Source organism: Salvelinus namaycush, chromosome 10 (genome assembly GCF_016432855.1).
Source record: "Salvelinus namaycush isolate Seneca chromosome 10, SaNama_1.0, whole genome shotgun sequence".
In the NCBI taxonomy this organism is placed as follows: Eukaryota; Metazoa; Chordata; class Actinopteri; order Salmoniformes; family Salmonidae; genus Salvelinus; species Salvelinus namaycush.
Window position 1 is genome coordinate 27,713,988 of NC_052316.1, and position 17,280 is coordinate 27,731,267.

General features: G+C 43.7%; 1 protein-coding gene across 1 annotated transcript in view; it reads right to left on the reverse strand.

Moving 5' to 3' along the window:
• Positions 1–17,280, reverse strand: part of LOC120054922 (sec1 family domain-containing protein 2-like) — a 187,030-nt gene that overhangs the window by 69,947 nt on the left and 99,803 nt on the right. The window contains exon 5 of the mRNA XM_039002661.1: positions 1,296–1,599. Within this exon, the coding sequence (XP_038858589.1) occupies positions 1,296–1,599 (304 nt within the window). The remainder of the gene's footprint in view (positions 1–1,295; positions 1,600–17,280) is intronic.

Genomic DNA, 17,280 nt, shown 5'->3' on the forward strand with positions numbered 1-17,280 from the left:
TTCACTCAGCATCTGGTTTCTATTTGATTCCTTTAATTGGGATGAATGTGACAATCAATGTTATTCTCTGCTGCTTGGACAAAGACGGACCCCTGACTCATATTACACACAAACCATTTAATCTGCAACCATAAAAACCAAATCAACACACAGACGGACACGGATACGCACACACTGCTAAGATAAAGTATTCTCTTTCTCAGACACACCTGGTGTGCATTTACAGGGTCATTTCTAGTGAAGTGTTTACAGAGAGTCACGTTTTTAACATGGGCTACATCTCTGGACCAGCGCCTGCCAGGAGGCCCCTCAGCCAAATAGGACAGAAAGAGAGAAAAATAGGCCAGAATTCTTCCTTAGCAGTTTTACAGTGAGAGGGAGAGAGGGAGGCAGAGAGAAAGAGAGCAAGGGAGAGAGAGAGAGAACAGAGAGAGAAAAGGACAGAAGTAAAGAGAGAAAGAGAAAAGGAGAGAGAAGTAGAGAGAACATTTTGATAAACAGAGTGAGAAAACTACCCAACCATGTCCATGTGTGTGATAACCGTGGTAATAATAAGCAGTGTAATATTTCCAGGTGTTTGCTAGCTAGAGAAGGTAAAGAGTGGGCCAAACTAAAAGCAGCACTAATTATGAGCTATGTGGCTGGGGAGGACTGTGTGTGCAGCTTCAAGGTCAGAGAAACTCAAACTGGGGGAGGTACACTGTGACATGGAGGTACAGAGCTAATTCATCATTCCCAGAGCTGGCCACAAGCCCTGCTGCCACACAGACACACAGACCAGTTGGAGACACACAGACCTGTCCAGACAGAGAGAACAGTTCCAGAGAGACCAGCTCCTGACCTCTAGATTGTAAATGTTCTCACGAAGTACATTGCAAGTGGGCAGGGCCCAGCAAAGCTAAGACAGTATACAGGCACCAGGGGAGAGGTCAAAGTGAACACACACACATACACCCTCTGCAGCAGGTTCCCACAGTCATGTTTGTTACCATGTGAACTGACAGGGGTGTGTGTGTGTGTGTGCGAGAAGCGGGAGAGAGATGGGGTGTGAAGTCGCTAACAGTCCTTCTACCATCAGCAGCACAGAGGTACAAACAACAGTGTCTTCTCCATCTCTCTGCTACCATATGAACAGTTAACTGGGGTCATTCTAGAATGACTATAAAGTGGTGATATGTTGCATCTGGTTCAGCTTCGTCTTATCGAGAGCATGGTGTAATTTATGGTTACAGTATTAGTGTTCAGCATTGGTGTGCTTCTGTTAAGGTTTTATTATGGTTGTGTTCGGTACTAACCGGTGAGTTTCTGCAGCAGGGGGCTGAGCTCCGCCTCTCTGGTGATGACCAGGGTGAGTGCTCCAATCAGCTCCCTCTCCACCTTTTCCTCCTCCTCTTCATCATCTGCAATCTGGGCCTCTCCAGCCAGTGAGTACAGGTAGACAAGCAGCACCAGCAGCTCATCAGGACCACACTCCTCCTCCCCCGACCGGGACCCTGAACTGTACTCTGAGCTGGACCCCTCCTCACCCTTAGCAGCGCGAGGTTTCATCAGGGGCAGAAGCTGCCGCAGAACACCAGCAAAGTCAGAGTCTCCCAGAGCCTGCAAACCACACAGGATACACAGAGACATTTTAGAGATATGAAGTAGAAACTACAAACTGAGTAACACAAAACACATCAAATCACCACACACATACAATGCCTTCAGAAAGTGTTCACACCGCTTGACTTTTTCCACATTTTGCTGTGTTAAAGCCTGAATTTAAAATGCATTAAATAGAGATTTTGTGTCACTAAATTGAAAAGAAGTGAAAAGGAGGAAGCCTGTACAGAATAACAAATATTCCAAAAAAGGCATCCTGTATGCAATAAGGCACTAAAAGTAATACTGTAAAAAATGTGGCAAAGAAATTTAAAAAAAAACACGTTATCTTTGGGGCAAATCCAACAACATCACTGAGTACCACTTCATATTTTCAAGCATGGTGGTGGCTGCATCATGTTATGGGTATGCTTGTCATCGGCAAGGACTAAGGAGTTTTTTGAGGATACAAAAAAACGTAGTAGAGCTAAGCATAGGCAAAATCCTAAAGGAAAACTTGGTTCAGTCTGCTTTCCAACAGACACTGGGAGACAAATTCACCTTTCAGCAGGACAATAACCTAAAACAGAAGGCCAACTATACACTGGAGTTGCTTACTAAGACAACCTTGAATGTTCCTGATTGGCCTAGTTACAGTTTTGACTTAAAAATCGTCTTGAAAATCTATGGCAAGACTTAAAAATGGCTGTCTAGCAATGATCAACATCCAACTTGACAGAGCTTGAAAAATGTGTTAAAGAATAATGTGAAAATATTGTACAATCCAGGTGTGGTAGCACTGCTATGGAACATTTTGAAGAATTACAATACCAACACAAAGTCAATGAATGTCTAGATCGGCATGTTTTGGCATTTGCTTATTTTATGACTGAGTAATCCAGTTTTATGGAAATATTTGTTTTACTTTTCTTCATTGTGCATTCATTTTATGATGCAACTGTGTATAAGAAATCATTGACCTGTTCATTGGCATGCATACACACACAGAGCGTGTGTTTTTGTACTGTTTAGGAGCAGTGACCTGTTTCTCGGTGTTGCTGTGAGTGAGTTTGCTCCCATGCTGGTTCTGCCTGTCCTGGCCCACATGATTTTCATACAGCATAATATACAGCCTAACAGTCAGAATGAGCTCATACCCCTATTAACCAGGGGTGTGCGTAGAAAAGAGTGAGAATGAGAGGGAGGAGAGAGAGAGAGAGAGAGAAGGAAAGAACGTGAAGGAGTGAGAGAAGCTGCAGTCGGATGCCTCTGTGGATAGATGACAATTTAATGAGTGTTAAGACCTCAATGTTCCTCCCATCAAGACAAACAGGCTCTCTCGCTACCCAGCTCCTATCGCTGAGCTCTGAGCCCTGGGGCCTGGTCTGGTCCACTGAGGGGATCCGGTGTCCAACCCATCACAAACTTCCTCTAGGCCAAGGAGAGGGGAATCAGCACCAGTACTGCACTAACTGCCTTTGAGAGTGTGCATGTGTGTGAATTCAGACATGGCTCCTTATCCACAAAGCTTCTGAGAGTATGAGTGCTGATCTGTCCATATAATCTTATTCATTATGAGAAAAAAAGCAAAAATGCTGCTAGATCAGCACTCCCACTCTCAAACCCTTTGTGTATACGGGCCCTGGTCTCAAGGGCCCAATGATCCAATGACCATCACAGTTGGCACTACCCTCTAGCAGCGTTACAGGTGAGAACTAGAGTCTAAACGTGCTTGATATCTATCCAGGGCAAGTACAGGGCTCCCGAGTGGCGCAGCGGTCTAAGGCACTGCATCTCAGTGCTAGAGGCATCACTACAGACACCCTGGTTTGAATCCAGGCTGTATCACAACCGGCCATGATTGGGATTCTCATAGGGAGGCGCACAATTGGCCCAGCGTCGTCCAGGTTTGGCCGGAGTAGGCCGTCATTGTAAATAAGAATTTGTTCTTAACAGACTTGCCTAGTTAAATAAAAAAACATATTTTAAAAAAAGTACATGAAGCATGACTGTAGTGTGTCAGAGCTCTGAGTCTCCTGTTCTCTTCCAGCTAGGCCTCAGCCCCAGCCAACCACCGCCCCCAAGGGGTATTCAAACACACAAACCAAATCACAGAACACATTTTTCTCCTTAAACATTGTGAAATCAAATACTTCTCCAAGCTGCACTCAAAACTATTTGCCAAACAATGTTTGGGCACTTTCCCTTCTTTTCTCCATTGTGAGTAGAGAGTAGAGAAAGTAGAGAGTAGAGTGAGGAGAGAGTAGAGAGGAGAAAGTAGAGAGTGGAGGAGAGAGTAGAAAGCAGAGAGGAGAGAGTAGAGAGTAGAAAGTAGAGTAGAGAGGTTTCATGGTAAGACGAGCAGAGTAAATACCCTTTCTCTGTCATCACTCTGTACTCTCAGCAGAGAAACCATTGATATCATACTGCTGTCAGTCCACACATGTCCAGGAACTCATCTGTACTGAGAGGGAGTCAGGAGCAACACAGGAGGCTGAGAATGACTTGGCCTGGATATTGAAGCAGGTGAAGGGTAGGGGAATGGGTTCTATGGCCCCCTGGAGTTTCCCATGTGATCTGACCAGGAAAAACTCCTTGCCATGGTAATAAGACAGCTCTACATGTGATTCACCCTGACCTGTAGTCATGGGATCTGTGGAAGGTTAAAAAATTCCAAGTTTCTGTGTGTGTGTGTGTGTGTGTGTGTGTATCTATCTTTCCTATTTACCCATCCTGTTTGTTGTTCTACCTCCCACTTCTGTCTCTCACCGCTTCCTCTAGCCTTCATAATTACTCTTACTTTCACCTCCATCTCCCTGCAAATGCACACTCTCTCTCTACTTTTGGTTTTCACTGGACCTTTTATACTGAACAAAAATATAAAAACGCCAAATGTAACAATTTCAACAGTTTTATTGAGTTACAGCTCATATAAGGAAATCAGTCAATTGAAATAAATTCATTCGGCCCTAATCTATGGATCTCACATGAGTGGGCAGGGGCGCAGCAATGGGTGGGCCTGGGCGGGCATAGGCCCACCCATTTGGGAGGCAGGCCCACCCACTGGGGAGCCAGGCCCAGCCAATCAGAATGAGTTTTTCCCCACAAAAGGCCTTTACTACAGACAGAAATACTCATCAGTTTCATGAGCTGTCCAGGTGGCTGGTTTCAGACAATCCCGCAAGTGAAGAAGCCGGATGTGGCGGTCCTGTGCTGGCGTGGTTACATGTGGTCTGTGGTTGTGAGGCAGGTTGGATGTACTGCCAAATTCTCTTAAAATGATGTTAGAGGTGGCTTATGGTAGAGAAATTAACATTCAATTATCTGGTAACAGCTCTGGTGTACATTCCTGCAGTCAGCATCCCAATTGCACGATCCTTTAAAACTTGAGACATCTGTGGCATTGGGTTGTGTGACAAAACTGCACATTTTAGAGTGGCCTTTTATTTTCCCCAGCACAAGGTGCACCTGTGTAATTATGCTGTTTAATCAGTCAGCTTCTTGATATGCCACATCTTTCAGGTGGATGGATTATCTTGGCGAAGGAGAAATGCTCAGTAACATGGATGTACTGTAAACCAATTTGTGCCCCACATTTGAGAGAAAAAGCTTTTGTGCGTATGAAACATTTCTGGGATCTTTTATTTCAGCTCATGAAACATGGGATCAACACTTTACATGTTGTGTTTATATTTTTGTTCAGTGTACTTCTTTTTTTATCCCACTTTCACTTTCTCTTTATTTCCCCTCCATCTCCCCACTCACTCTATATTTCTTTCTTTATCCTTTGGGTGTGTGTGTGTGTGTGTGTGTGTGTGTGTGTGTGTGTGTGTGTGTGTGTGTGTGTGTGTGTGTGTGTGTGTGTGTGTGTGTGTGTGTAAATCTCAGTCCCTTCAGGAGACATATAAAAGCTGCTGTCAAGCTGGTTGCTGTGGCGCCAGGACAGGAAATAGAGGTATACATATGGAGCTTTAAGATTGACTGCAGCTTTCTCCCACACGACACACACCAACACACACTCCACAATGCTTGGCACTCAATCACTGCACTATGATTAACACTACAGAGGTACAGTACCACTCTCACAGCAGCTTAGTCCCCTCCTGTACTCCCTGTTCACCCACGACTGAATGGCCATGCACGACTCCAACACCATCATCAAGTTTTCTGAAGACAACGGTAGTAGGCCTGATCACCGACGGCAATGAAACAGCCTATAGGAAGGAGGTCAGAAAGGAAAGGACGCCCCCATCCACATCACCGGGGCTGTTGTGGAGCGGGTCGTGAACTTCAAGTTCCTTGGCGTCAACTCACTAAGAACTTAACATGGTTCACACACACCTGCACAATCAGGAAGAGGGCATTGGCAGCGCTTCTTCCCCCTCAGGAGGCTGAATAGATTTGTCATGGGCCCTCAGATCCTCAAAAGGTTCTACAGCTGCACCATCGAGAGCATCTTGACTGGCTGCATCACTACTTGGTATGGCAAATGCGTCGCCCTTGATCGCAAAGCGCCTCAGAGGGCAGTTCACCACTGGGGCCGAGCACCCTGCCATCCAGGACAATTATATCAGGCGGTGTCAGAGGATGGCTGGAAAAATTGCCAAAGACTCCAGCCACCCAAGCCATAGACTATTCACTCCGCTACCGTCTGGCAAACGGTACCGGCTTTCGGACTAACAGGCTCCGAGACAGCTTCTATCACCAAGCCATGAGACCGCTAAATAGTGAATTAATGGTACCCAAACTATCTGGACTGACTCTCTTGCACTAACCCTACGCACACTCACTAGACTACACACACACACAACCCATACACATTCATATACCGACAACACAAACACACACACACTTTTACACTCATAATTTGCTCCTGCTACTCTGTTCCTTACTTTACTCTTATTATTATCTTACCCTGCCTTCATGTACATATCTACCTCAAATACCTTATTATTATCTATCCTGATGTCTAGTCACTTTACCCTGCCTTCATGTACATATCTACCTCAAATACATTATTATTATCTATCCTGATGTCTAGTCACTTTACCCTGCCTTCATGTACATATCTACCTCAAATACCTTATTATTATCTATCCTGATGTCTAGTCACTTTACCCTGCCTTCATGTACATATCTACCTCAAATACATTATTATTATTATCTATCCTGATGTCTAGTCACTTTACCCTGCCTTCATGTACATATCTACCTCAAATACATTATTATTATTATCTATCCTGATGTCTAGTCACTTTACCCTGCCTTCATGTACATATCTACCTCAAATACATTATTATTATCTATCCTGATGTCTAGTCACTTTACCCTGCCTTCTTGTACAGTTGAAGTCAGAAGTTTACATACACTTTAGGTTGGAGTCATTAAAACTTGTTTTTCAACCACTCCACAAATGTCTTGTTAACAAACTATAGTTTTGGCAAGTGCTGGAGGAAACCGGTACAAAAGTATCTATATCCACAGTAAAACGAGTCCTATATCGACAAAACCTGAAAGGCCACTCAGCAAGGAAGAAGCCACTGCTCCTAAACCGCCATAGAAAAAGCCAGACTACGGCTTGCAACTGCATATGGGTACAAAGATCGTACTTTTTGGAGAAATGTCCTCTGGTCTGATGAAACAAAAATAAAACTGTTTGGCCATAATGACCATTGTTATGTTTGGAGGAAAAAGGGGGAGGCTTGCAGGCCAAAGAACACCATCTCAACCGTGAAGCACGGGGGTGGCAGTATCATGTTGTGGGGGTGCTTTGCTGCAGGAGGGACTGGTGCACTTCACAAAATAGATGTGGATATATTGAAGCAACATCTCAAGACATCAGTCAGGAAGTTAAAGCTTGGTCGCAAACGGGTCTTCCAAATGGAAAATGACCCCAAGCATACTTCCAAAGTTGTGGCAAAATGGCTTAAGGACAACAAAGTTGGAATGAGGAATGAGCCAAAATCCACCCAACTTATTGTGTGAAGCTACACGAAATGTTTGACCCAAGTTAAACAATTTAAAGGCAATGCTACCAAATACTAATTGAGTGTATGTAAACTTCTGACTCACTGGGAATGTGATGAAATAAATAAAAGCTGAAATAAATCACTCTCTCTACTATTATTCTGACATTTCACATTCTTAAAATAAAGTGGTGATCCTAACTGACCTAAAACAGGGAATTGTTACTAGGATTAAATGTCAGGAATTGTGAAAAACTGAGATGAAATGTATTTGGCTAAATTGTATGTAAACTTCCGACTTCAACTGTACATATCTACCTCAAATACCTTGTACCTCTGCACATTGATCTGGTACTGGTCCTCCCTGTATATAGCTCCACATTGATCTGGTACTGGTCCTCCCTGTACATTTATTTGTGTTTTTTTAAAACACCTTTATTTAACCAGGTAAGCTAGTTGACAACAAGTTCTCATTTACAACTGCGACCTGGCCAAGATAAAGCAAAGCAGTGCGACATAAACAACAACACAGAGTTACACATGGAATAAACAAGCGTACAGTCAATAACACAATAGGAAAAAAAGAAAGTCTATATACAGTGTGTGCAAATGGCGTGAGGAGGTAAGGCAATAAATAGGCCATAGTAGCGAAGTAATTACAATTTAGCAAATTAACACTGGGGTGATAGATGAGCAGATGGTGACGTGCAAGTAGAAATACTGGTGTGCAAAAGAGCAGAAAAGTAAATAAAAACAATATGGGGATGAGGTAGGTAGATTGGGTGGGCTATTTACAGATGGGCTATTTACAGCTGCAGCGATCGGTTAGCTGCTCGGATAGCTGATGTTTAAAGTTAGTGAGGGAAATATAAGCCTCCAGCTTCAGAGATTTTTGCAATTCGTTCCAGTCATTTCGAAGACTTTGGAAAGGCAGGGCAGGATGGATATAGGTCTATAACAATTTAGGTCTAGAGTGTCACCCCCTTTGAAGAAGGGGATTCCCACGGCAGCTTTCCAATCTTTAGGGATCTCGGACTATACGAAAGAGCGGTTGAACAGACTGGTAATAGGGGTTGCAACAATGGCGGCAGATAATTTTAGAAAGAGAGGGTCCAGATTGTCTAGCCCAGCTGATTTGTACGGGTCCAGGTTTTGCAGCTCTTTCAGAACATCTGCTATCTGGATTTGGGTGAAGGAGAAGCTGGGGAGGCTTGGGCAAGTAGCTGCGGGGGGTGCGGAGCTGTTGGCCGGGGTTGGGGTAGCCAGGAGGAAAGCATGGCCAGCCGTAGAGCTTATTGAAATTCTTGATTATCGTGGATTTATCGGTGGTGACAGTGTTTCCTAGCCGCAGTGTAGTGGGTAGCTGGGAGGAGGTGCTCTTATTCTCCATGGACTTTACAGTGTCCCAAAACTTTTTGGAGTTAGAGCTACAGGATGCAAATTTCTGTTTGAAAAAGCTAGCCTTTGCTTTCCTGACTGGCTGCGTGTATTGGTTCCTAACTTCCCTGAAAAGTTGCATATCGCGGGGACTATTCGATGCTAGTGCAGTCCGCCACAGGATGTTTTTGTGCTGGTCGAGGGAAGTCAGGTCTGGAGTGAACCAAAGGCTATATCTGTTCTTAGTTCTACATTTTTTGAAAGAGGCATGCTTATTTAAGATGGTGAGGAAATTACTTTTAAAGAACGACCAGGCATCCTCGACTGACGGAATGAGGTCAATATCCTTCCAGGATACCTGGCCAGATCAATTAGAAAGGCGTGGTCAGGATAGTATCTATGAGGGTGCCCATGTTTACGGATTTAGGGTTGCTACCTGGTGGGTTCCTTGATAATGTTTGTGAGATTGAGGGCATCTAGCCTAGATTGTAGGACTGCTGGGGTGTTAAGCATATCCCAGTTTAGGTCACCTAACAGAACAAACTCTGAAGATAGATGGGGGGCAATCAATTCACATATGGTGTCCAGGGCACAGCTGGGAGCTACAGGCGGCAACAGTGAGAGACTTATTTCTAGAGAGATTCATTAAAAAAATTAGAAACTCGAATTGTTTGGGCATAGACCTGGAAAGTATGACAGAACTTTGCAGGCTATCTCTGCAATAGATTGCAACTCCTCCCCCTTTGGCAGTTCTATCTTGATGGAAAATGTTGTAGTTGGGTATGGAAATCTCAGAATGTTTGGTGGCCTTCCTAAGCCAGGATTCAGACACGGCAAGGACATCAGGGTTGGCGGAGGGTGCTAAAGCAGTGAGTAAAACAAACTTAGGGAGGAGGCTTCTGATGTTAACATGCATGAAACCAAGGCCATACAATGGCTGACAGACAATGACTCCAACAGCGCAAAGCCAAGGTATTGTGTAATTCTGACAGACCGTTAACTGGTCATACCAGAGTGACATCCCTAAACTAGAGCCAGACATCCATGCCCCTGTACCTCCCCCTCCCCTCTGACGGAGCCCTTCTCCTCAGCCTGCCTGTCACGATAAAAGTCTCCACATGACAGGCTCTAAAAGTATGCTGCCAAATCCAGGTAAAGTTTTAGGTCCAGTCTGTAAAAATAGACTTATTTTAGTGGCTGTCGTGATAGCAGCCCCAAACCAGACTGGACCTGGTTGGTGTTGTCTGCATAGTAGTGGATCAGCGAATCACCAGCAGCAAGAGCGACATCCTTGATATATACAGAAAAAACAGTGCGGCAGGTAGCCTAGTGGTTAGAGCGTGGGACTAGTAACTGAAAGGTTGCAAGATCGACTCCCCGAGCCGACAAGGTACAAATCTGTCGTTCTGCCCCTGAACAAGGCAGTTAACCCACTGTTCCTAGGCCATCATTGAAAATAAGAATTTGTTCTTTAACTGACTTGCCTAGTTATATAAAGGTTAAATAAAAAAATAAACTGTAGTAATAGCCTAACAGGAAGATGTAGCCTGCTGGCTAAACGCTAACGTTATTATTACACACCATTACTGGATCAACTGGTCCTGTCACCATGCACTAATGCTTTCATTACTGGATCAACTGGTCCTGTCACCATGCACTAATGCTTTCATTACTGGATCAACTGGTCCTGTCACCATGCACTAATGCTATCATTACTGGATCAACTGGTCCTGTCACCATGCACTAATGCTATCATTACTGGATCAACTGGATCCTGTCGCCATGCACTAATGCTTTCATTACTGGATCAACTGGTCCTGTCGCCATGCACTAATGCTATCATTACTGGATCAACTGGTCCTGTCACCATGCACTAATGCTATCATTACTGGATCAACTGGTCCTGTCGCCATGCACTAATGCTATCATTACTGGATCAACTGGTCCTGTCACCATGCACTAATGCTATCATTACTGGATCTACTGCTATCATTACTGGATCCTGTCGCCATGCACTAATGCTTTCATTACTGGATCAACTGGTCCTGTCACCATGCACTAATGCTATCATTACTGGATCAACTGGTCCTGTCACCATGCACTAATGCTATCATTACTGGATCAACTGGTCCTGTCGCCATGCACTAATGCTTTCATTACTGGATCAACTGGTCCTGTCACCATGCACTAATGCTTTCATTACTGGATCAACTGGTCCTGTCACCATGCACTAATGCTTTCATTACTGGATCAACTGGTCCTGTCACCATGCACTAATGCTATCATTACTGGATCAACTGGTCCTGTCACCATGCACTAATGCTTTCATTACTGGATCAACTGGTCCTGTCACCATGCACTAATGCTTTCATTACTGGATCAACTGGTCCTGTCGCCATGCACTAATGCTATCATTACTGGATCTACTGGTCCTGTCACCATGCACTAATGCTATCATTACTGGATCTACTGGTCCTGTCGCCATGCACTAATGCTATCATTACTGGATCAACTGGTCCTGTTGCCATGCACTAATGCTATCATTATACACAATTACAGAATAACCATGGCAATGGTAACAACGGTAATATTAGGGCGTGCAATTACTGAAATAATACCATTACTTAAAATGTTCTCTCTCTCTCTCATCCATCCATCCATCCATCCTGGGGTTCATAAAGCCTCCATCTCACCCAATCACAGGGCTGGGGCCAAACCCCTCCCTCGGGCAAGCACAGCGCTGCGCGGCCAGCCTGAACAGGAAACCAGCTCCAGATATAGTCCCTAGAGGAAGGTGAGTGTTTCAGATGGAGCTGAGCTAACCAAAACCAGGCCCTGAACACTCGCTGCTGCTGCTCTGCACAATGAACCTTTTGCTGGGCCCAGGAGCAGAGAGGGGGAGACAGCGGGGAAGGGACGGGGGGAAGGGACGGAGAACCAAGTTTTAGGGACAGATTGGAGAGGTTCAGAGCAGGACACTCTACACTGGTCGAGAGTCACTTTTCTTTGGATGACTGACAGCTTGCCATCGCTATGGCTACGAGGATGAAAATCTATTTAGAATTTGACTGAAACGGACACGCACGACGGGCTCACACAACAATTTGCATTCACAACAGACATATGCAGCTGGAAGAGAGACAGGAAACATGCTGACAACATAAGGCATAAATCTTGAGATGAAGAGACGATTAAGTTCTCAGAGCTAAATTCTAGTGAGCATGGTTAGCTTTTTATTGATATGTTTTTAGCAGAAAAGGAAAACATAATCAACTGCAGCCACACTCCAAAGAGAGCAGCAGGGCTTTGAACATGTAAACACCACCAAAACCAGGACAAAAACAGACACACACACACTGCAACCCACAGAGACAACCATGACGAATATGAATCCAAGCCCATTCACCGGAATCTCTCTGTTTACCAGAAGATGGAAATGTTCTATTCAGTTCTGTTGGAAATGGAAAACTAAAGTTTATCTTTGTCTCTTTTCAGGGCCATTACTCTGTCCAGTGTGAGAGGTGTGGATATCAGTCTTTAGAGGAGAGCAGAAATAAGACTATAAACACTGACTACTAGCACTGTACACACTCATACTGTAGATGAAATGAGGAAGAATGGTTGAGAAACTGGTCACAGAGCTTACCTATACACAGTAGTTCTAGTGTGAGTGTGAAAGTGTAGTGCACAAACAGGGCATTGCTTTCTATCTCTGACACATTTGCATCTGGCCAGCCTGCTTACAATATAAAACCAAGAGGGAGATAAGAGAAGCGAGCCGAGAAGGGAAATGGAATTGCATTAGAATATCTCTACTCATACATAGATAGACATAACAATGACGGAAATGCAACATAGCATCTATATTCAACTCTTTCCTTCGTGCTTCTAAACACAGTCCCTCTCCCTCCCTCCCTCCCTCCTCCTCCCCCCCCCCCCCTCCCTCCCTCCTCCTCCTCTTACTTCTGTGTTTTGGCTCGTTGTCCTGTTGCATCACCCAATTTCTGTTGAGCTTCAATTGGCGGACAGATAGCCTTACATTCTCCTGCAAAATGTCTTGATAAACTTGGGAATTCATTTTTCCGTCGATGATAGCAAGCTCTCCAGGCCCCGAGGCAGCTCCAAACCATGATGCTCCCTTCACCATACTTTACAGTTGGGATGAGGTTATGATGTTGGTGTGCTGTGCTTTTTTTTCTCTACACAGTGTTGTGGCTCTAACTAACATCTCGTATCTCGTTTCATTGATTGGACTCTAGGTTAGCGGACTCCTCACTCCAATTAGCTTTTGGAGAAGTCATTACATACTTTTTCCAACCTACACTGTGAATGTTTAAATTATGTATTCAATATAGACAAGAAAAATAAAATAATTTGTGTGTTATCAGTTTAAGCAGATTGTCTGTTGTTTTGACTTCGATGATCATATCTAATTTTATGACTAATATATGCAGAAATCCAGGTAATTCCAAAGGGTTCACATACTTTTTCTTGCCACTGTAGGCGTACAGAGGCCCATTATCAGCAACCATAACTCCTGTGTTCCAATGGCACGCTGTGTTAGTTAATCCAAGTTTATAATTTTAAAAGGATAATTGATCATTAGAAAACCCTTTTGCAATTATGTTAGCACAGCTGAAAACTGTTGTTCTGATTAAAGAAGCAATAAAACTGGCTTTCTTTAGACTAGTTGAGTATCTGGAGCATCAGCATTTGTGGGTTTGATTACAGGCGCAAAATGCCCAGAAACAAAGCACTTTCATCTGAAACTCATCAGTCTATTCTTGTTCTGAGAAATGAAGGCTATTCCATGCAAGAAATTGCCAAGAAACTAAAGATCTGGTACAACGCTGTGTACTCCTCTCTTTGAACAGCGCAAACTGTCTCTAACCAGAATAGAAAGAGGAGTGGGAGGCACCGGGTGCACAACTGAGCAAGAGGACAAGTACATTAGAGTGTCTAGTTTGAGAAACAGACGCCACACAACTGGCAGCTTCATTAAATAGTACCCGCAAAACACCAATCTCAACGTCAACAGTGAAGAGGCGACTCCGGAATGCTGGCCTTCTAGGCAGAGTTCCTCTGTCCAGTGTCTGTTCTTTTGCCCATCTTAATCTTTACTTTTTATTGGCCAGTCTGAGATATAGCTTTGTCTTTGCAACTCTGCTAGAAGGCCAGCATCCCATAGTCGCAAAAGGAAAAATACAAATACAAAAGGGAAAATAAAGAATCATAAATAAAGGTTATATTTACAATGGTGTTTGTTCTTCACTGGTTGACCTTTTCTTGTGGCAACAGGTCACAAATCTTGCTGCTGTGATGGCACACTGTGGTATTTCACCCAGTAGAGTTAATCAAAATCGGGTTTGTTTTCGAATTCTTTGTGGATCTGTGTAATCTGAGGGAAATATGTGTCTCTAATATGGTAATATATTGGGCAGGAGGTTAGGACGTACAGCTCAGTTTCCAAATAATTTTGTGGGCAATGTGTACATACATAGCCTGTCTTCTCTTGAGAGCCAGGTCTGCCTAGGGCGGCCTTTCTCAATAGCAAGGCTATGCTCACTGAGTCTGTACATAGTCAAAGCTTTCCTTAAGTTTGGGTCAGTCAGTGGGCAGGTATTCTGCCACTGTGTACTCTTTGTTTAATACAAAATAGCATTCTAGTTTGCTCTGTTTTTTTGTTAATTATTTCCAATGTGTCAAGTAATTATCTTTTGTTGTCTCATGATTTGGTTTGGTCTAATTGTGTTGCTGTCCTGGGGCTCTGTGGGGTCTGTTTGTGTTTGTAAACAGAGCCCCAGGACCAGCTTGCTTAGGGGACTCTTCTCCAGGTTCATCTCTCTGTAGGTGATGGCTTTGTTATGGAAGGTTTGGGAATCGCTTCCTTTTAGGTGGTTGCAGAATGTAACGTCTCTTTTCTGGATTTTGATAATTAGCGAGTATCGGCCTAATTCTGCTTTGCATGCGTTATTTGGTGTTCTACGTTGTACACGGAGGATATTTTTGCAGAATTCGGCATGCAGAGTCTCAATTTGGTGTTTGTCCCATTTTGTGAATTCTTGGTTGGTGAGCGGACCCCAGACCTCACAGCCATAAAGGGCAATGGGTTCTATAACTGATTCAAGTATTTTTAGCCAGATCCTAAATTGGTATGTCGACTTTTAAGTTCCTTTTGATGGCATAGAATGCCCTTCTTGCCTTGTCTCTCAGATCGTTCACAGCTTTGTGGAAGTTACCTGTGTCGCTGATGTTTAGGCCAAGGTATGTATAGTTTTTTGTGTGCTCTAGGTGTATAGATGTAATTTGTATTTGTGGTCCTGGCAACTGGACCTTTTTTGGAACACCATTATTGTGGTCTTACTGAGATTTATTGTCATGGCCCAGGTCTGGTAGAATTTGTGCAGAAGATCTAGGTGCTGCTGTAGGCCCTCCTTGGTTGGTGACAGAAGCACCAGATCATCAGCAAACAGTAGACATTTGACTTCAGATTCTAGTAGGGTGAGGCCGGGTGCTGCAGCCTGTTCTAGTGCCCACGCCAATTCGTTGATATATACAGTTGAAGTCGGAGGTTTACATACACTTAGGTTGGAGTCATTAAATCTCGTTATTAAACCACTCCACAGATTTCTTGTTAACAAACTATAGTTTTGGCAAGTCGGTTAGGACATCTACTTTGTGCATGACAAGTCATTTTTCCAACAATTGTTTACAGACAGATTATTTCACTTATAATTCACTGTATCACAATTCCAGTGTGTAAGAAGTTTACATACACTAAAATGACTGTGCCTTTAAACAGCTTGGACAATTCCAGAAAATTATGTCATGGCTTTAGAAGCTTCTGATAGGCTAATTGACATCATTTGAGTCAATTGGAGGTGTACCTGTGGATGTATTTCAAGGCCTACCTTCAAACTCAGTGCCTCCTTGCTTGACATCATGGGAAAATCAAAAGAAATCAGCCAAGACCTCAGAAAATAAATTGTAGACCTCCACAAGTCTGGTTCATCCTTGGGAGCAATTTCAAAACACCTGAAGGTACCACGTCCATCTGTACAATCAATAGTACGCAAGTATAAACAACATTGGACCACACAGCCGTCATACTGCTCAGGCAGGAGACGCATTCTGTCTCTGAGAGATGAACGTACTTTGGTGCGAAAAGTGCAAATCGATCCCAGAACAACAGCAAAGGACCTTGTGAAGATGCTGGAGGAAATAGGTACAAAAATGTCAATATCCACAGTAAAACGAGTCCTATATCGACATAACCTGAAAGGCCACTCAGCAAGGAAGAAGCCACTGCTCCAAAACCGCCATAAAAAAGCCAGACTACGGTTTGCAACTGCACATGGGGACAAAGATCGTACTTTTTGGAGAAATGTCCTCTGGTCTGATGAAACAAAAATAGAACTGTTTGGCCATAATGAACATCGTTATGTTTGGAGGAAAAAGGGGGAGGCTTGCAAGCCGAAGAACACCATCCCAACCGTGAAGCTCGGGGGTGGAGGCATCATGTTGTGGGGATGCTTTGCTGCAGGAGGGACTGGTGCACTTCACAAAATAGATGGCGACATGACTAAGGAAAATTATGTGGATATATTGAAGCAACATCTCAAGACATCAGTCAGGAAGTTAAAGCTTGGTCGTAAATGGGTCTTCCAAATGGACAATGACCCCAAGCATATTTCCAAAGTTGTGGCAAAATGGCTTAAGGACAACAAAGTCAAGGTATTGGAGTGGCCATCACAAAGCGCTGACCTCAATCCTATAGAAAATGTGTGGGCAGAACTGAAAAAATGTGTGCGAGCAAGGAGGCAAGGAAACATGACTCAGTTACACCAGCTCTGTCAGGAGGAATGGGACAAAATTCACCCAACTTAATGTGGGAAGGTTGTGGAAGGCTACCCGACACGTTTGACCCAAGTTAAACAATTGAAAGGCAATGCTACCAAATACCAATTGAGTGTATGTAAACTTCTGCCCCACTGGGAATGTGATGAAAGAAATAAAAGCTGAAATAAATCATTCTCTCTACTATTATTCTGACATTTCACATTCTTAAAAAGTGGTGATCCTAACTGACCTAATACAGGGAATTCTTAGTAGGATTAAATGTCAGGAATTGTGAAAAACTGATTTTTATTTATTTGGCTAAGGTGTATGTAAACTTCCGACTTCAACTGTATGTTGAAGAGGGTGGGGCTTAAGTTGCATCCCTGTCTCACCCCACGGCCCTGTGGGAATAAATGTGTGAGTTTTTGCCTATTTTAACCGCACACTTGTTGTTTGTGTACATGGATTTTGTAATGTCGTATGTTTTCCCCCAACACCACTTTCCATCAATTTGTAT